Source organism: Alosa alosa, chromosome 23, assembly GCF_017589495.1.
Source record: "Alosa alosa isolate M-15738 ecotype Scorff River chromosome 23, AALO_Geno_1.1, whole genome shotgun sequence".
Classification (NCBI taxonomy): Eukaryota; Metazoa; Chordata; class Actinopteri; order Clupeiformes; family Clupeidae; genus Alosa; species Alosa alosa.
This window is the reverse complement of record NC_063211.1, coordinates 4313937-4335543: the sequence shown is the minus strand read 5'-3', so window position 1 is coordinate 4335543 and position 21607 is coordinate 4313937. Positions and strand designations below refer to the sequence as shown.

The following is a 21607-nucleotide window of genomic DNA, read 5'->3' as shown; positions in this document are numbered from 1 at the left end:
CTACGACGAAATGGCTAGTGCAAGGAAACCAGAATTGTTTGTGTGGACTGATAGTGAACTGTCAACTGTAGTCAACTGTAAAACTAATAAACGTTATTTTACGGTTTGTGAAGGGTGCAGTCCCGTCCTTTATTTGGCTAACGCAGGTAGGCCTACTAATCACCTTTACTTTCTTTGGTTGTAGGATAGTCCGTGATTCACATTAGTTTTGGCTATCACCGCAATTAAGCTACTAAACGCAAGGCTTACCTAAGTTCTTGGCTATTCTGTCGCCACATTTATAATATTGCTATAAAACCTTCGTTAGTAACAGTCAATACGTTTGCCTACATCAAATCGCTCATTTGCAGTTCTAAGCGTCTTTGTATGCTTCAGGGCTCTCAAGTGTCACTCATTTCAGTCTTTTGTCACGCTCTCCCGCCACACATTGTATTTCCCACACAGAAAAACTTTTTCAATATTTAGTAGGCTATGCGACCGTAGCGCCCAAAATGTCTGGCCGCGCCGCTCTCACTATGGAACCGAATCAAGCGCGTCTCCCCTGGAGTTGAGCCTGTCACTTATCAGCCAATCAAAAATAACGAGAGGGGCTACACAATAGCCAATCAGAAAATAGCACTATTGTATCTGGGTAAGATTTAACGCAACAACCAATGAAAAAACGCGTGTCCTGGAATTGTTGAACGTGAATTATTGAACACGAACCTGTTACCTACTTCTTCCAAGTTTCGTTCACCTTGAAGCTTCGAGCATCAGTTCATGGTTTCAGCACAGAGTAAGTCATCTTTTAATGTTACAACAAATCCACAACTAGTTTGACACAAACAATGTCAACGTGACTGCTGCTAGAGAATGTTTCCCAGAATGTTTCCTTTTGCCCCATTTTGACTTAGGAGGGCATTGCTCCTACATACTGTAGCCAATAATCAAATGCCTGCTCTCTTTTGGAAAGCTAAGACACTGTTGGGAAAAAATAGGATAACTGCGTGATGTAGCCTACTGACACAAAGTTACAAAGGCTAGATTATTATTATCTTTTTCTACTGGATAACAAGCATCTTTGAACTGACCACATTTCAGCCCTCTAGGTCTTGACTTGATATGACTTGAGTCCTAGCATTAGGTCTTGTCATGCTGTGTGCAAAAGTAGATCAATATAGAATGACAACATGAGTACTTTAGACCATTATTTGCCAAGATATGCTCATGCATTTGGTAAAATGCCCTATGAAAACTCCCCATAGGACTTTGGGTTATCCAAAATGTATACTGGCAATCAAATGCTTTCTGCATATGAACCCCTTTTAAGCATAATCTTGGCCTCAAATGAAAGGTAATACTCTGAAGTTTCATGCTTGCATTTGGATTGTAGGCTACTTCAGGTTCTGATATAACTACACTAAATATGGAATAATTACAAAAAAAACAAATCTTTACCATTTCTATTTCAATTCAATTGGTGTGTATAAGATGGGCTATATTTCTGCACAACTAATATTGGATCAACTGTTAACCGACCTGGGGCTGGTGTATGCTAGCTGGTGATGCTAGTTGTGTGTGTAATTCCTCACACCCCTAACCTTAAGAACGGCTCTAACCGCTGAGTTGGAAGCTTGGGCTTTTAGCTCAGTGGTTAGAGCGCTCGACTCCCATGCCGGTGTGTGTTGAGGTGGCGGGTTCGAGGGCCGTGAGCGGCGGACGAAACGACCTCTGTTACACTGGAACATCTGAAGGCATATTAATAACAGCAACAAAAAGTTGTAGTATTATTAATGAAACACCCCCATTCTCGCAACCCGTCTGACCAGCCACCCCTTTATCCCCCGGACGGATTTGTCGACGGGGAATGTCACTCTTAACCTGACCCTAGCCAGATGAATTTCGCTCCGCCTAGCTCCACTCATCCATCTGGAACCGATCCATTAAAGTGTTGCTTCAGAAGGCTGGGCCTAATCAAAAAATGCTTGCATATGATTGAATAAGCCACTTGTCCGTCATCTATTGACGTGCTACTTCAACCACTCACATCGAAGCCAACCCGTGACGCTAATAACAGTCTCACAGTCGCTTCTACGCTATGTCACATCTATGAAACTCCCGCCCTGCGTCCTGATTGGCTGAACCATAAAGTCGGTTGCAGAAATCACTCTCAATGGAAGAGGTCCCAGCTAAGCGGAACGAAATTCATCTGGCTAGGGTCAGGTTATGTCACTCTTGCCTGTCCTCAAAACTTGAGAGCCCTGCAATGCTTATATCTGATTTCACTTGACTGTGAATGCATGTATATATGTTGTAAGACATGTAAAATAAATGAATGACACTGGCACTACGCACAAATTAATGTAGCCTAAACTTACACCGCACTTTCCTAATAACTTAAGTTCTCTCGCGTCACTGACAGCTAGAATGCATAAAAAAACACAGGGAAAAACAGTGTTCAGTCCACCAAGTCATAAGCTATCGGCGCTGCGCAGCACCAGTTGTGATATTTATCTTACGGAGTGTAATCGTAGGTAATGTCATGTATGAAAACTAGTATTGTCCAGGGCAGCTGAGGTGTGGCGATGACATCATCGATACGCAAGCAGGATGTGCGGTTTCGCTGTCTAAACGAATTCAAACGGGCTACGGTTTCAGATTTTTCCACTCTGGGACCAGGTTTCAGAAAAGTGCGGTTTCGGGCAGTGCGTTTACAGAATTCGTTTGGACGCTCGGCCAAGACGAAGCAAAACCTCTGCGTTTAACCTAAAAAGCGTCTCCGTGTGGACAGGCCCTAAGAAACTGCACACACAGACACACAGACAGACACATGCACACCCCAAAGGTATGTCAATCATCATTTATTTTGTTGACTGCTTATGTCCACTGAAGATGTGGCCTAACATTTGTCTGTCTATGCAACACTCACTTTATGACCGACATGATAAAATGTTCAAGGGTATGTCATCACTCACCTTACAAAACTATCATCTGTGTCAAGTCAAGTTTTAATTCCACCTCATTTGGACCCATAAACTGTTTATTCTGTTTGATATGATCTGTTTATTGTATTGTTTGATTCTGCTGTCGTTCATGTCGTTCTTCCTTGTCGTTTGATTCTGCTGTTGTGCTTGTCTTGTTGAAAGGTGTGTCCATGTCGTCTCGTTGAATTTGCACATGTGGGTGTGTGTTTGTGTGTGTGAGTGTGAGGATATGGCGTGTACGTCTGTTGTAATTTGTCTGAGACTGTGGTATGTGTGTGTGTAGGTATTGGTGTGTGAGACTATGCTGTGTGTGTTGTATGTGTGTGTAGAAGGCTATATGGTGTGTCTGTGTGTGGTGTGACGATAGTGTATGTGTGTGTGTGTTGTGGTAATGTGATCTGGTATGTATGTGTGTTTGTGTGTGCATGTGTGTTGTGGTAAAGAGAGAGATACATGTTCACCCGAGGCAGCCCTAGAGCTCACAATGCAGTATACTTATTTTGGCATTACCACATCAGGAAGTTTCAACATGGCAGTGAATACACTAAAAGCAAAAGCAAAGCAAAAAGCACTCTACACCATACAAAAAGAAAAATTCACAAAATAAACATCCCAATTGCAATTAGCAAAATATCTATCTATTGTGCTATATGGAAGTGAAGTTTGACCACAAAGCGGCACCACCATCCAACTTAAACCCAACAAGCAGAATTCTGCCAATGCAAAAAAATCAATTAAAACATTACATTACATTACATTTGGCTGACGCATTTTTAACCAAAGCGACTAACAACATGGTAAACAGTTTAAGTTTTAAAGCAATTCTCTCAACAATTTTAGGACAATTTAAAAACTGTAGAGTAAGAATAAGTGCATCAGTGAGTGCTGTTTTTAAACAGTTGAGTGTCCGTTCAAGACAGGTGGTAAGTGCTAGGATCAGCAAGACTTGTTGTAAGTGGTGCTATGAGTATAAGTATATATACTCTTTTGATCCCGTGAGGGAAATTTGGTCTCTGCATTTATCCTAATCTGTGAATTAGTGAAACACACTCAGCACACAGTGAGGTGAAGCACACACTAATCCCGGCGCAGTGAGCTGCCTGCAACAACAGCGGCGCTCGGGGAGCAGTGAGAGGTTAGGTGCCTTGCTCAAGGGCACTTCAGCCGTTCCTACTGGTCGGGGTTCGAACCGATGTTACAAGTCCGAAGCGCTAACCAGTAGGCCACGGCTGCCCCATGTGGAGATGTTCTCTAAAGAGCTGGGTCTTCAGGAGTTTACAACCCCTATTGAGGTACATAAAGTATATTTTTGAAGCCTATACAAGCAGACCTTCTCCCTCGCTCTCTGACACATATCTGCCACCTGTGAACACTTTTTTGGATGTGTGCACCACTTCTCTACAAACAGCAGAATTATGCCATTTGTCATTGGCTTTACCTTTTCAAAAGAATCTTAAAATTCTGGGTCTAAACAGACATCCCAAGAACACACTCCAGTTTGAGGCACTGATAAGGAGGAGTTGAATCCTGAGAAAAGTCCTCTGAGCCAGCTGGTACTGAAGTTAACTAACTCAATAGCAACAACTAATACACATCAAGCTCAGTCCAGCTCCCAAATATCAAGCTCAGTTCGCTTCCCAAACATTAATTAGAGTCAACAAAATAATGAATCAAGCAAAATAAGTATATTTAGAGAATTGGACAAAAACACAATTTCCAACCAAAGCAGAATATATCCCAAGAGAATATGAATTAGCAGAGTCTCTTTTTTATATTTATTCATTTAGCAGACACTGTCTAAAGTCATTTACATACGTCAACTAATATACAAGGGATTGGGTTTAAGGGATTGCCTTGCTCAAGGGCACAACGGTGGAAGCCAGGAATTGACTCCACAGCTTTCAGGCTATTGCACGCTAGCCCTGCAGCTCCTTAACCACTACACTACCACCGCTTCATCTCTGTTAGAGATACGAAGCGAAGGCAAATCCTGACCAAGTGCAAGCTCAGTTACCATCTGGCAGTTGAAACAGGCAGGCTTATGTGAGGCGGTGGGGTGTGTGTGGTAAGACTGTGAGTGGTATCAGACTATGCTGTGCGTGTGTGTGTGTGTGCGTGCGTGTGTGTGTGCGCGTGTGTGTGTGAGGCTATGGTGTGTTTGTGTATGTTTTAGGTGGTTTGTGTGAAGACTGTAGTGTGTGTGTTTGTGTGTGTTTGAGGTTGTGGTAACAAGCAACATTGACATCTCTCTCTCTCTCTTTCTGTCTCTTGTGTGCATGCACTCACACACACACACACACACACACACACACACACACATTGAAAGTTGCCAATCATCACTGAGATTATCATCTGAGCAGTGTGAAAACACACCATCATGTGCAAATTTTTAATAGTTTGCTGGATAAGTTAACAAAGTTACCAGCGAGAGTTGCAACACATGGAATTAAGAGGAAAGAATAGAAATTATTTATTTTCAAACAAAGGATATCTATTAAGGCCTGAACAAAATATCTTTCCACTTCAGGAAATAACACAAACTCAGCCAGCTGCTAACTAGCCAGCTAACTGTTTAAATGATTAAAATTTCCCTCAGGATGACTAAAGTATCTATCTATATATCCATCTATCTATCTATCTATCTACCTGTGCACACACCTTGGAAACTAGATGATAATGATGGTGGTAGTTGTGAATAGTAGCAACCAAAGTCTGAAGTACCATCACAGAGGCTAGCTACTAGTGTTTCTTACTGCAGCTTCTTCTGCTGTGTAACGTAGTTAGCGTTAATATTTTCACAACAGCGACACCTCTGTTCAGGAGAATATTGCAACTAGTGTTGCGACCACCACGCGCGAGTATAAATGGTTACGGCGCTTCTGTGACGTCACATTGTCGCGCTACAGGTCGGGTGCGTCGAGTATGTGGGACGTTTAAGAAATCATGTTCATTTCAAATGTACAGTAGTCTGGCCAGGATATTGTCATTTAAAAAGTGAAGTTGCAGCCCTCAACTGATGTTGATGTTGTGTTTTGTCATGTCATGTTGTGTTTTGGCCTGATGCGCCACCCTCCACTTATCTACTAATCACAAAGTCAGTAGTGTTTCACCATCCGGGTTGGCAACCTCGAGTCAGGGGGGGAGGGGGAGGGGATAAACCGCTCTACAGTAATTTGAAAGTGATTGCAGTACCATTTATGGCCACAATCTTACATATGGTTCCTTTAAATGTTTCTTAACTGGTGGGTCGGGACCCAAAAGTAGGTCGCGGAATCGTTCTGGGTTGGTCACGGAGCTTTTGGTGAAAAATAAAATCGCCCATTTAAAATGCTTCCTTATCAGATCTAATATCAGACCTTTATTTTAATAGACTTTATTTGTATGTCAGTCATTGCCATAGAAGTAGACAATGTCTATGTGACAGGTCATGTTAGACATCATTTTAGTGGTAAATGTAGGCCTAGGCTATGACCCTGAATGTTAGAAGTAAGATATGGATTCACTTAAATTGAGGACAAAATTGGATAGAAACCCCAGTGTGTGGTGTGCAGTGAATTGCTGGCACATGAGAGCATGAAACCATCAAAACTAAAATGCCACATGGAGGTGATTCTTGCAGGTGCAACACTGAAGGAGCGTGGTGTGTGTGTGAGTGTGTGTGTGTGTGTGTGTGTGTGTGTGTGGTGTTGTGTGTTGTGTAATTCTTGAAACACTGAAAGTGCAAAAGTGCAGGCATTGCTAAACCCTGATGTTCCTCCTATACAGACAAGACACACACACACACACCCACACACACCCACACTCACACTTACACAAGATGTCCACTGAGGGGTGTGAGCAGAAAGTAAGAGATGAGGAGGCTATTTAAGGGCAGCTGGGGGACAAAGTTTCCATACTGTTGACACAACACTGCTGTTCCTTCTGAAGGCACCATGAAGCTCAGCATCACCATCGCCCTCTGTGCTCTACTTTACTTCGCTGGTAAATACTCTTGCGCTCTCTTTGTCTCTCTCTCTCACACACACACACACACACACAGAAGCACACATATACACAGAAGCAAACACACACTATGCACACACTCATTTACACATCCACATAGTAGGGGATGGAGTACGAGATGTCATTTCGATTGACAGGATGATTTATTTTTGTCGAGAGAATGTGCAGGACTGGGCTGCGGTCATATTTTGTGCCGCTCTGCGGTACATCTAGTTTTCTCTCTCACTCTCTTTCTCACCCACACTCCTCTCCTTTCCTCTTGTTTATTTTTCTCTCTGTTGCAAATCAGGTCCTGCTTTCGCCGTATTACCACTGAACCCGGGATCACCGGGACCAGTGGCGGCAGCGGAGTCATGGCTGCCGGGAAGAGAAGTCAACATGTCCACTAATTTTGATTTTTTTTCCCTCTGATCACCTGTTCCTCTGCACTATTCTGTAGCATCCTCCGTGTTAATGTCTGTTAAAAACTACAGCAGAATGGGGATTTAAAAATGGCACAAATTTACGATTTCCACTCAAAAATAAAATCTGGTAATGGGTCATATTTATGTTGTCAAAACAGAGAATGGATAAAGGGTTGGTTTTTCCAGTGAGTGTGATTATACTGTTTGTGTGTATATTTCTTTTTATGTGTGTGTATATGTGTAACGGTAGCCAGTGGGTAGTAGCTTTGGAATAAGTAGATAAACCTCGCTCTCCACACCTTGAGGTATGTGTACAGTGAGTGACGGACACGAACCTTGTTATTGTTCAGGTTCGAGCCAGAGCAGATGCAGGGATAAACCTGCAGTGGAAACACAATGCAGGTTACATGCATATACGTGCATATGCATGTGTATGATATGTCACTCTTCTCTCTGTTCAGGATTACTGTGACAATTACTTCTCAGGCTTCTGGACCTGCCATGGCTTCTTCCAGCGTGTTTGTGCCACTGATGGCAAAACCTATGACAATGTCATTTTTGGTACATAGCTCATTTAGATACACTTATGGGGTGGGGGCTTGTGTTTCTTTAGAGATCGCCGTCTTGGTTTGTATAGAAATGAATATTAAGTGACACATACACGGAAAAGGGCCGAAATAGGTGACGTTCCATAGCATTTATCAGCGGTCTGCAGAAGCAACAATGGCATCGAGTGATTTTTGCAGGTTTTGCAAAAAAACATGAAAGTGAATGGTATTACCACCCACTCGATCGATTTGTTTGCTAACCGAAAAAAGACGGTTAATAAGACAATAAAACAACCGTTAAAGGGAATTGGATTGACAGAGAGAAAGGTCGCTTCTCTATTGTCATCGTTTTAAACCTACCAATAGCGCGCCAGGTGGATAAGCCAGTTTGTGATTGGTCCCGGCAAAATTGTAACGGAAGCAGCAGAGAAAGATGCACAGGTTTCCAGTTTCCAGGACGAAAAAATAAATCGCCGGCAGATCAGGCTAGGTTTACCCAGTCTAGTGCAGGGCAGCATGGAATGCAAACAGTATTTCACAGGCAGGAGAGGAGAATAGGAGGAGAGAGGAGAGAGGAGAAGAGGGAAGAGGAGAAGAGGAAAGGATTCCACAGGCCAATCAGGCTGCATCCTTGTGATGACTTTCCAGAGGGAAGAGAGAGTACAAAACAGGAGAAGAGGGGAGGAGAGGAAAGAGCTGAAATGGAGGAGAGGAGAAGGGGAGAGAGGAGGAGAAGAGGGGAGGAGAGGAAAGAGCTGAAATGGAGGAGAGGAGAAGGGGAGAGAGGAGGAGAAAAGGGGAGGAGAGGAAAGGAAAAAGGTGATTTGAGAAGAGAGAGGAGAAGAGGGGGAGAGGAAGAGAGGAGAAAAGAAAAGAGGAGGGAGGAGGAGAAGAGAAGAGGAGGAAGGAGGAGGGAAGATGAGAGAGGAGGAGAGGAGAGAGAAGGAGAGTTGTAAATAGAATGTAAATAGAATAGTGGATATAGCCCAAATACAGTCCTTCCCTGTATCCAGCAGTGGGGCCACAGCCAAAAGAAATGGACTCATCCTCTCCTCATCATTCTAGTCATATCAAAGTCAAAGTCTGCTTTATTGTCAATTTCTTCACATTCCCAGACATACAAAGAGATCGAAATTATGTTTCTCACTATCCCACGGTGAAGACAAGACAGAGCAGCAGAAGTGTTGTGTTTTCAGGAGTGTTCATATCTAATATTTGTAATGAGTTTAAATCACCATCTCGCTACCCCCTAGTGTCTGTGAGCGGAAAAGCCTTGCAACTTTGGTCTGGTGAGCCACCGGCCTCAGAGTCAGAAAGTATTGTGGTCTCCTGATGTAATGAATAGCTTTACGGCAATACACACATACACGCCAGGCACCGGCTAGAACAAGGTAGCGATGGAGTTTAACAGACATCCGTCATGGCAGAGCCGGAGACAAGAAGCAGAAAGCGAGTAAACCGTTGTCATAGGAACAGGGAAAGAGGAAACGGCAGACTGACCGATTGAGGAGTGTCGTAAAAATAATCTGAAGCTGTAGGGGGAGCTCTGTAGAGAAAACTGTGAGCAAAAAGCAAGAAAACAGCAATGAAATTGCCAAAACTGCATAGGGGTGAACAATTAGACCTCTGAAGTTTGCCTACAAAAAGTTGCCATCTTTGAGATCCGGTATCTGGCAATTTTTCCTATGGGAATAACATGGGGATTTTGAATTATCGCACCTCTCGATAAATCAATTTTGAATTATCGTTAAACTCTCGCGGGGACAAAACAAGTGTAAAATGCAGACGTTTTCCTGAACACACTTTTGTCCTCTGCCTTCAAGTGGATATTGTGATCTCCGGTATATGTGAAGGCGGCACACTTTGATTTTTACCCTAGAGCTAACTTGCTAACTAACTTACAGTTTTTGCCCATTGCTTGAACACTATAGACACATGCTTAGACCAAAGTAACAAAACCTGAAGCTTTTGTTACTATACCTTAAACACAGTGTATACCTTAAACAAAAGTGCTGCTTTGCACTTCAGTTGCAATTCTGTTTGTGTGTGTGTGTGTGTGTGTGTGTGCGTGTGTGTGTGCGCATGTGTTTGTGTGTGTGTGTGTGTGGTTAAGTGTGCGCGTGTGTTTGTGTGTGTATGTGTTTGTGAGTGTGTGTGTGGTGTGTGTGTGCGCGTGTGTTTCCTGAGGGGTTTTCTCAGGACTATTGGTGTGTGATCTAAACAGCCCTGGCTGCGGTGTGCAGATTGGGGCTGGGCTCAATGTGATTGGAGCCCGACATTGAGCTCAGCCCACAATGGTCACGGTTGAATACATCAGGCCTGACGAGACTTTGCACAAGTGTTTGATTCAACATAAACAAGCACTGAACACTGTTGTTATGTGAGCAGAGCAGAGTGCCTTGTTTGCTTCATTGCCTGATGGAATCGATGCAAATTTGTATGTGTTTCATTTTCTATTCAACGTTTAGTTTTTACTTTCTATCTGTGAATGACTTTGGGTGGATACTCTATGCTTACTGCCTTAATACAGCAGGTTTTGTATACACATCCTTGCTGACAGGATAGGACGTCTGACTCACCCACGCACATACCTCATAACACATGCTTCATACCTCAAAGCCTGTTGCAAATAGTTTCGACCAAACATTTTGTTCAATTGCAAAACATGGGACTTGGGGTGACGGAGCCTTATCCATGGCTGCCCCTCTGAAGCTCCTTTCCGAAACACATCCCTGACTAGACTGATCTGTCCAGATTCAAATCATCTCTAAAAACTCACCTTTTCAGAGCTGCATACCTGTCATACCATCTTGATTTATGTTTGTATGTGCTTTGAGTGGCAGAGGCAGCTGCGGTAGGCTACTACTGGGATCTGGACCTGGATAACTGTGTGGCCTGGATGGCTCTGTCTCAGTAGGCTACATCTACGGCTACGAGTAGGCCTACCTGCAGGAGCGTGCCCTCGCTTGGTCATCACTCCGCTCACGGTGACCCTCCTAGGCCTCGTACCTCCCAGCTCTCTGTTATAGCTCTTATTGATTCACCTTACACTTAATTCATTAATTATCTTAGAGTTATGGTGTGTATGTTGTTGTATGGTTTTTGGCCTATATGGAAATTCATTATTTTCATTGTTGATTTGATATTGTTATTGATAATGTTGAACATTATTAGCTTTATTATTAGCATTATTACATTATTATGCTTAATGTAGCCTAGGCTTTCACTTGAAACTATTCATTTGAAACTATTATTTTAACTAATAGGCCTAGTGTATAGGCTAGGCCTATAAGTCGTTTTGACAAAAGCGTCTGCCAAATAGGCCTACCATAACCATAACCAACACTCAGGCCTTCTCGCAGTGGACAAGCTGCGCTGAAACTGCAAATCAAGGTGACGTCAGTCAGCTTACCTGTTTCGGGGTGTGGTCGAAGATGCGACCAAAACCACACAGGATAACTAGTTAGAATTTGAACGAGTCGCGGTGGTGGGAAGTCAAAGAGGCGTCATTACGCAGTTTCTTTATCTATTTATCTATTTTTACCATTTCAATTCATGACTATTGGATGTTTTTCCTTCATAAGGCTATACACAGTTTTACATTTGTCGGAGACGATGGCTCGTCGAATAGGCCTACTGACACTGCTGCTTGTGGGCTTCATGCATACAGGTAGGCTAATTGTCCCGCTGTTGTTGAGGTTTGAGATTAACTTGTCTGGGCAAACTATATTGGTCAAAGTAGCCTAGGCCTACTCTAATTTAACAGAGACTGAAGCAAAATAATTATTGTAAACAACGGTAACGTTATGTCGTGTTCAGGAATTACAGATAACGATAGAGATGTCCTGTTCCCATGCTTTTAACCCCAGTATCGGTCCCAAGACGAATTTGTTTCGGCTGATGGTAACATTGTTTTCGAAGTGGCGCATGGTTTGTTTTTGGGTCAGTGCCTTTGTCTTTAGCGGACAAAATGGTTTGTATAACTTATATCCGTGTTAAGTTGTTGTTTTGGGTTTATGTTTGTGGGTCTGTTCTCGAAATCTAGACTAACATTTGGATGAGAAAGTTAAATTATAGGCTAATTTAGCCAATTAATGAGAACTAGGCCTAGGCTACTAGTGACTAATGAAAAGTCACATAAAACTTTAAATCTGCAATTTGAAATGGGCTATGTGATGGAATAAGTAAGTGCTTGCAGTGAGTGCGTCCTTTGTAGTTGAGACATAATGGTGTTGAGTTGGCCAAGTGAAACTGAGAAATTAAAGAATTTCCTGCTGCCTTTGTCTGACTTTCCTGTTCTTCTGGTTTAGCCACTGTTTTCCCCTCACCCCTCCTCTCATGTCTCCCTCTGTCTCTTTGGTTTACACAGAAGTGTCAGCCATCCAGGTGATTGTACCACAGACAGACAGAAGCACAGCTCTCTTTGCCTCGGTCATCTTGCGTTGTGACTACTCCACATCAGCCAGTCAACAGGATGTGTTGGTAACATGGCGGTTCAAGTCTTTCTGCCAGGACCCTGTGCTGGATTACTATTCTACAGGTGAAGCCTCATTGTACCTTTTACTGTCCAAAATCAGGCTTTAGGCATGGTGTGGGCCATGCAGGTTCCCTTTGTAGCTACATTGTACTTGTTTTACATATTACATGGAACTCTGAAACAACACATTTAGCCCACTTCTGTTACTTCAAGCGTACTAAAATCACCTAATGTGTGTGTGTGTGTGTGTGTGTGTGTGTGTGTGTGTATATATATCCTGCTTCTAAACATATATTTTCCTCAATATATAGAGCAAATCTTGAATACAGTTTAATTCAGACTTTACATGCATCAAAGAGCTCATGTATTACTCAGATTTTGACAGTTTTAAGTTTGAAAAATGGGCCTTTAAAGCAATGATCAGAGTTGAAACAGAAAGCCGCAGTGGATATGTGTAACACTGTTCAGAGTCCTATCTGGTTGCAAAGTCACAATTAGCCTAATATTCACAGTCTGGGTTTCATGTAGAACCTATAGTTGTAACAACTGCACTTAACAACGCTTAAAGGTTTAAAACGTATGTTGTACTGAATGTATTATTCAGTGTTTCCTTCTGGACTATGGGGGAGTTCTCACTTGAGCCTTGTTGGGTTGGGGGCAAGAACATTTTGTGTATTTTGAAGTTGAAGATTTTGAAGATACATCAGTCTAGTGCACTTTGGCCCAATTTTTTTTACACACTTTTAAAACATGTTAATGCTTAGTTTGGTATAGTGTTGCGTGCATGTCCCAGCTATCTTTAGACCAGGTGCAGGACAAAATATACGATGGTAAAGCAAAAGATAATGCCCGCACATCGGAGTAGCTCTCAAACTAAGAAAGGGCATCATTTCGATTTAACAGGGACTTCTTCAGGCTTCTTCGCCTCTGACCTTTCCTTTTGATATTATTTCTTTGTTTCATGCCTTTGTCATTTTAGAGTAGGGAAATACAAACTTTTACACCAAACTGTATTTGTCAAAATGCCAAAAGTCAGAAACTTTATAAGGAGGGAGAGAAACTACTAGCCTAATGGGGAAATTAATGGGGAGTCTAAGACTAAACATGGTTGATTTAGAACTGGAAGTTCTGTCCCGTTTCATAAAGAGCCAATCGCATTATTTGAAAAGGCATAACTGTATTTTGGCAAACCTGGACATTACTCACGTAATTCATGTCTGTTTGAACATCTTATGTGAATAAACAGCATTTCTCCACATTCATTTATGCTCTTTTTCACTTCAACCAACGCTGAAAGGATTAACCTGGATTCTCTGACCCTGCTTTGCTCTGGAGGTGGACTAAACAGGGGTCCAACCAGAGTTTGGAATGGCACAACCTGGGTTGCTAACGATCATGCTTATTGCAGGTCTTAGATATTGCAGGTCAAATTAATCAGTGCTGAAAACAGCATTTGACTTGAATCCCTCTTTTTGTTGTAGCATACCAGTCAGCGCTCCAGCTTGGTCAAGATCCATCTAACGACTGCCCAGATCGCCAGCGCACAGTCCGCACAGTTGTCCAGAAGAGGGGTAGCAATGAGGCCACACTGGGCTCAGATTACCGCGAGCGCAAGATCTCCATCCAGAACAGTGAGTATTATGCCATATTGTTCTTATGCATGAGTCCGTTTCCATGTTATTAATGTCTCCCAATGTACTTTAAAGAGCGACGGCCTAAACTGCAATGTGTACACGTAGGTGACTCGACCAAGGGGTTGTTGCATTGCTAGTGTCACAAGGTCGGTTCGTTCGCCACTCACAGGCCTCGAACTCGCCACCTTGACACACACACCGGCATGGGAGACGAACGCTCTAACCACTGAGCTAAAAGGCCAGGCTTCCAACTCAGCGGTTAGAAGCGTTCTTAAGGTTAGGGCTGTGAGGATTTACACGGGCAACTAGCACGCTAGTTCAGTCTGCCTCCGTTACACTAGCTATGCACACAATGCTTTGCACAGTAGTTATCTAGCTACGATTTTGTCTCGTAGGAACACGGCCACGCAGTGTGTGTGTGTGCGCTTGTGTGTGTGTGTGTGTGCGTGATGAAAGTGGGAGTTTGCGCCATTTCTTTGGAAAGTCTCTTTTTTTTTTCCCCGTCTACATTGAAAACCCCGGAAAGTGTCCTCTCTGTAACCAATTCATAAATTGTATTTTCAAGAAAATAACTAATTCCCAAACTATGATGCCGACTGACTGTTGAATCGCCTTGTGTTACCCGTGTGTGGCAAAAGGTGTGTGCTCCCTGTAAGAATAGCCTGCCATAAGAAACCTGTGGCCCAGTTAAAGGTTGTATCAGTGATGGTGGGGTTAACGTCACTTCTGTTGACGTTCAAACAAAACAGAGAGCTAGCTCGCTACTCCCTCCCCCTCCCTCCCGTGCAATTGAAACTCTCCTGAACATGCATCTCATCAGTTATTGGTTGGAACACTTTATTTTGCCTTTTGAGTGGTTGGCAAAACTTGTTGTTAGCAATTGTTTTTGTGTGCAGATCTCAGAGCCTAGGCTGCCTACAGAGACACGTTGTTTTTTACTGCTTGCTTATGGGGCGGGCAGCTAGCGGATAGCGGATCATTAGGGAAGATTAGATGAATGTGATCATTTATGTTTGGGCTTTTTTTGAGCCTACAATCGCTGATACAACCTTTAAACTGTTTGAATTTTTATGTCAGTAATACAGTAATGTCAAATACCCCCCCCCCCCCCCCTTTTCATTATTTATGAAAACCCCCATTGCATTGCATTGTATATTGTCCTTACCATGCAGTACCTATGGAATGTGTTTACCCGAGGGTTTGTCTTTTACTGCATTTCCTTACATTTGCTATGGTTATGGTGTTTTGCATAAGCTTTTGTCCAAAGCGACTTAGTCTATGAACATTACATTAGTTAAAAATAATTGTTTTTAAAAAAGTAGTCGATAATACTCATAATGTCAGTAACAATATCAGACATCAACAATGGGGAAAAAACTGTTTTTATTTTAACAAAACCATAAACATACAAACTCTAACTCTGTAAGATAATTAATTAATTAATTAAATGTAAGGTGAACAAATGAGTGTTTAAACGTCTCTTTAATTTCTGCAGAAGCTGATTTGGTCATTAACGAGGTAATGTGGTGGGACCATGGAGTCTACTTTTGCTCCGTCGATGCCGCAGGGGACACCAGTGGAGACTCGGACAAAGAGATCAAACTCATTGTTTACCGTGAGTAGCTGTATTATAAACCACCCTAAAGAAAAAAAGAACTATTGGAATAGTATAGTATTTTGGGACAAAAAAGTATAGAAATACTATAGATGTTATAGGGATCTTAAAGTATGTTGGGACATACTATAAAACTGTACTATAGGAACACTAATATTGTAGAAGTATTATACACTTCTGTAGAAAGATACAGTGTCAAATGTTCAGTCATGCCAATAAAGCTTTTTGAATTTGAAAAAAAAAATAACCTGAATTTGAGAGAGAGAGGATGGGATTGGGAAATGACCACAGGTCGCATTCGAACCCGGATCCCCTGGGTAATGGACACTGCAGCTGCTTGTGCCACATCGCCCCCTGCATGGTTGAACTTATGTTCCTTGTTGTTCCAGACTGGTTGACTGTGCTCTTCATCGTCCTTGGTGCCTTTCTCCTCATCATCCTCTTGTGCGTCTGCTGTTGCCAGTGCTGCCCGCAGCGGTGCTGCTGTTATGTACGCTGCCCGTGCTGCCCTCGGCAGTGCTGCTGTCCGGAAAAAGGTACAAACCTGATCACTCAATTCAAAAAGCGCTTTTGCACACTTCTTTTTTGCGGGACAGGTGTGTCGGAAAAGGTAAGGGTCACCAGTGATACTTGTTGAAGAAGTCCCGCACACTATCCATTACGCATGCAAATAACTTTATTTCACAACGTTTCGGTCAAAAGTGTGACCGAAATGTTGTTCAAGTATCAAAAACCCCATCACTAAAGACCACCTGAAAATGTAAAGCTGTGGGTTTGAGCGGAGTTCTTCAGTTTGTTATCTATCTGGAACTCGAGTAAATCACCTGCTTACCCACATATGTCATTTAACTCATTTGGAGTAGGCTACATTAAATAGGGGGTGTCTGCAAACCTACTTATGTATACATATAGCATGAACACCTATCTAATAATAACTAATAATATGAGTACAGTACTTTATGTGCCACACTAGCAACACATGTGATGAAGCATTACCAATCAAAATGACAACGGCAGATGAACGGCTCTAGTTACTAATTAAAATAAACTTATTTCTTTCAAATATAGTTTTTGAATAGATTGACCACATCTGATTAGTTAACATGCAGAGCGCGATACCACTGATTAATGAGCATGACTGTCTGTCATACAAGGCTGGCGTGAATTAAAAAAAAAACATTATGGACCATTGAATCAGAGTTGCTAACGGCACAATTAATTTCAGCTTTTCTGATTTGCTAATTGCATTAGTGCACATTTTTGATCTTTCAGCCCTACATCTGTGTCACTGTCCATTTTGTCCGAATGACGAAACTCATTATTTTACATAACTGTCTATCTCTCACGCTTGCTCTGCAGCGGTTATGCAGCATCGGATGATGAAGGAGGCACAGAAGGCCATGTCTCCCTGGATGAATGGTGGTCAGCCTGTCTACGCGCCCATGAGCTCCCATAGCTCCTATCAGATGAACCCAATGCTTTATGCAGGTTAGAGCTTTATCCTGTAATGTTAAGCGATAGTACACCCATGGGCAGTCATACCTCCCAGTTTGTGTACAGGTAAATCAGCTGTCTCAAGCAAGCAAGCAAACAAACACAGGTGAAAACAGTCTAGTTGGCAGAGGATCTGTAAATGATCTAAAGTGCTTGGCAGAGGTGAATAGAGATGCACTATACTTGTTGTTGTTGTTGTTTAGACAGTGACAAATGTGATTGTTTATACAATCACATAAATCTTATAAATCCTGGTGTGATTGCTCTATTTCGTTGGCTAGGCCCTAACTCTGGAAAGATGTCGATGACCCCCATGCCTCTCCCGACTCCCCAGCCTCACCACCCGCCCAGCATGCATGGAAACGGCAGCCTGGCTGCAGAGAGTGGCCGCGGCACCAATCACATGCTGGATTACCTGGAGAGCCAGGTGCACGGTATGGATGTGGCCAGTCCCCTGCTACAGCCCCAGCTCTCTGTTGCCCCCCACCACCAAATGCCCCCGCCACCCCAGCACATGCCTAAACATGTGCCTTTCTCCGCTGGGCCTCCCAGCATGCTCTCTGCCCTGGATGATGGCCCGATGACCCGCAGACCGCCACCCAGTGGCAACCGCTGGGACTACGACGATCGTTCGCGCCCCCCCATGAGCCGCAGTTACAGCCACGAGGACATGCTGAGCGATCATGGCAGGAGAAGCAACCCCAACGAGAGGGCCGGATATCGCCCGAGGTCCCGTTCCCGTGACAATCTATTCGACATGCCCCAGAGGCAGGAAAGGCGGTATTCGCCGCCTGCTGGGCGACGACGTGGATCGTGGAGTTCCGCCAATGACGAGGATAGCAGGAGAGGAGGCGCGAGAGGAGGTCGAGGGGGACGCTCGGACAAGCCCCCGAGTTACAACGAGTACGAGCCGGGTCAGAAACCACCCAGACGCCCGGACCACTACTCGGTAAGGGGTAAGAAACGTGAAAATAAAACGCACAAAAACAGGCAGTGGTAAGAAAAATGATGTGAACAGACCTCTGAAGTTCAACTACAAAAGGACCCAAAGCTGTTATCTTTGCCCATATAAGGAGATCCGGACGGTAAACTGGATCTCTTTATATGGGCAAAGATGGCGGCTTTTGTGTCCATGTCATGGATAAACTTCAGAGGTCTATCGACTGGTTTCCTGCATGTGGTTGGTCATGAAATGTTATATGATCATTGTCTAAGTCACTTGACAAACATGATTTACTTTTCATTATTGTCTTGTTTTGGACACACAACACTAAAGCATTCACAGTACTGATGGGGAATTTCAGTGAACCCTTGGAATTATTAACTGATTTTTAACCTTGGCAGCAATAACCCCAATGAAACATTGTTAGTTAGCCTATAGCTCCCTTTTAGCTTTCAGAGGTTAAAATCAGACAACTGGTATAAAACCCATTATGCTAAGCTAGGCTAACGCTGTCAGAGTGGGTTATTGCACGCACAGAGAAGAGATGGCAAGGTGTGCTCTTATCTAACTTAGATGGCAAATAAGATAATGTCCCAAAAAGTTTCTGAGTTCTTTTAAGTGTTTTTTTGTGAGGGAGAGGAAGTACCTCCAACCAACATGCTCAAACTTGTTTTACTAATGTAACACCAGATATTCTGACCTAAATGAGCTTTTGTTGAAGCCACTCAGCTTGACGTTCACTTTCTTTTTCCAATTGACATTGGGAATGTTTGAATTATGTATTCAAAATGGAGAAAGATCTAATATAATAATGAGTGCGCCATCAGTGACAACACAACACCCTCCATAGCCTTGTCTGTATAAACATATGCAGCTCTATGTAGCCTAGGTTAACAGTTCAGAACCAGTTACACAGTCTAACACAGTGGTTCTCAAAGTGTGGGGCGGGCCCCACTAGTGGGGAAGAGAGACATGTCAGGTGGGGCGCAATAAACAAAAGGAAATTTTGTTTTGTTTGATCTTATCTTTAATGCCTTTCTTTTTTTGACAAGGAAGATCATAGATTCAAAACAAAGTAGCTACACACAAACATAGGAGTCATAAACAGACCGACATATGAATTAAAATGTAAAAATAGCATCTGATCCAGTGGACCGAGACAGGAAATGCAACGTGGAACCATTTTTTAAACATTATCATTTTAATGTTATTTTAAGTTAATGGGGTCAGGTGAGGCTTGACAATTCCCCACCTCCAAAGTGGGGAATGACTAAAAAATGTTTGAGAACCACTGGTCTAACAGACACTTTTCTTTGTTTTCCAGGACAAGAGTTCTCGCAGCGGTACCATAGTGATCTGATATGACCTATGATCTATGACCTCCTTCACTACGATGCTCATGGAGTGAAGTTACAGACTTTCTGCCACATGCAGATCCAGTCAAACACGCTGTATCCTCACCTTGTATGAAGCTTAAGTAAACGTGCAGGGAATGTCCGCTACGGAGGACAAAATGGTCAGCTATTTGTACCTCCTTCTACTATATTGAGGCACTGTTTTTTAAACAATAGATTTTTTATTTTTTATTTTTATTTGCCTAATCAGTTTGTGGTTACTGTGCACTTTGTCTTGTAACATGTTTTAGGACATGGCTGCACCTTGAGAATACCTGTAAATAACAGTTTATTTTTATTTTTATTTTTATTTTATTTAACATTTTACTGGTCGTTCTGTGACCTCAGGTTACCCATCTGATGATGATGATGACAAAGTTGATGGTGGTAATGATGATGATGATGATGATGATGATGATGATTTGTTATTATTATTATGTTGATGATGATGACATGTTTTTTTATTTTTTCAAATGTATGATGATGAAATTTCTCTCAAACTATGTTTGGTGATGGGTTAACTAATCGGAGTCTTATTATACTGCAACAGACATACTCTTAAATACAATCATGTTGAATAGGCGTGATCTCAAAACGCCTACTTGAATGAGCTCACTGAATAAACTCATCCTGTGCTGACGAAAGAAACCAGACATAACGACTTTTAAACCCCATTTCCAAAACAGTTGGAGGTGGGTGTATTTACCCATGTGAATCGTAAATGTGCATGTGAATTGATCTATCAAACTCTTATTTTTGCACAAATTTAAAATAACTGCCCAGCTCGTCTTTTAATTCAATTTAGCATTGGTTACTAGGTTTACTTGTTTTTTTTAATGTAAATATTGTTGTACATTACAGAAAATGCTTAATATCCCTTATTTGTTTCATTGTCATTGCTTTTCACCAAGGCACCAGTCTCCCCTTAGTTTTTATGTGTGACTTGAGCTAGATGTCTCAGGAGCTTCGACATGGTACAGATAAACCCACTAAATATCTAATGGTAATTATCGGCATTGGCCCTTTGAAAGAAATACATATTGGTTAACCCCAATTTGCTGTAGTAGATCTATGTGTATGGACAATCCCACTATTTGTGTACAGAGGATTTTTTAAATCAGTTAACAGACAGAAGGTACAGATCACATCTTCCTCTGCGGCCACTACTGGGTTCACCTGGGCCAAGCTGCTGTCAGTGGTGCACGAGCTGGCCAGTTTGGAGCAGGACCAGGGGGCCCTGGGCTTTGTTGGGAGTTTGTCGCACCATCATAACAAAGCCCTAAAAAACAAATGGGTTGGTTAACTTCTGTTCAGTCAAATTCCATGCATGTGTCAGTGAGACCTTTTATATCACTGTTTTGAATGACACAATTTGTAATGTGCGATTGTAAAGCTATGTCCAATTTAAATGCCAAGCTGATCTATGCCAATAAACATATTTAAATAAATGTACTGAATCCAAAGTTACTGTTCTCTGCCATTTTCAGGAGTGGATGATCTAATGCAGTGGTTCTCAACCTTTTTTCAGTAATGTACCCCCTGTGGAATATTTTTTCAGCCAAGTACCCCCTAACCAGTGCACAAGAATTACCGCTACGCTTCAACCACGACTCCATCATTTGAGTTTTGACAGTGATTGACAGGTGATGATGGCGGGTGGCATGTGACAGGTTGGGTCGAACCATCCTGGTATGGGGGGGGACTCTGGGTTTTTAAGATAATGAAATTGAATAGCCTACTGAAATATAAAATTCATTTTATGAACTTATATTTTCCTGAAATATTTATTAAATAATTGTTTTTAAAGTGTTTTTGCATGGATTCTACTTTTTAAATATATGTATATTTTAAAATCTCACGTACCCCCTGGAGTGCCTTCACATACCCCCAGGGGTACATGTACCCCCATTTGAGAACCACTGATCTAATGTGATTTTGTGAGGGATGTTCTTTGCTGATGCAGGGGTATGGCTGCTGCAGCGGTGCTTAAAGGAGAATTCTGGCAATATTTCACATAGATGTCTGTCTCTCCAGGCCACAGAGTACTGTTAATACCAGACACTGTCAAGACCAAGAGCTAATCCTAGATTTTAGGAGCAAGCTCCCCCTCTGCAACCTCTGTGGATTAAAGGC

At 42.4% G+C, this 21607-nt stretch overlaps 1 protein-coding gene across 2 annotated transcripts; it reads left to right on the top strand.

Moving 5' to 3' along the window:
* The first annotated feature begins 11376 nt into the window (after nucleotides 1–11376).
* ildr1a (immunoglobulin-like domain containing receptor 1a) lies at nucleotides 11377–20922 on the top strand. Of its 2 annotated transcripts, none has more exons than XM_048234901.1 (8): nucleotides 11377–11587; nucleotides 12287–12457; nucleotides 13876–14025; nucleotides 15524–15643; nucleotides 16033–16179; nucleotides 17003–17131; nucleotides 17419–18086; nucleotides 19405–20922. In XM_048234901.1, exons 1-8 carry the CDS (start codon nucleotides 11473–11475, stop codon nucleotides 19438–19440), a joined length of 1536 nt encoding a protein of 511 aa, XP_048090858.1. In that variant the 5' UTR covers nucleotides 11377–11472; the 3' UTR covers nucleotides 19441–20922. The 2 variants fall into 2 exon arrangements, with proteins under 2 accessions (XP_048090858.1, XP_048090857.1); XM_048234900.1 differs by having other exon boundaries at nucleotides 17419–18093.
* The last annotated feature ends 685 nt before the right edge of the window (nucleotides 20923–21607 follow it).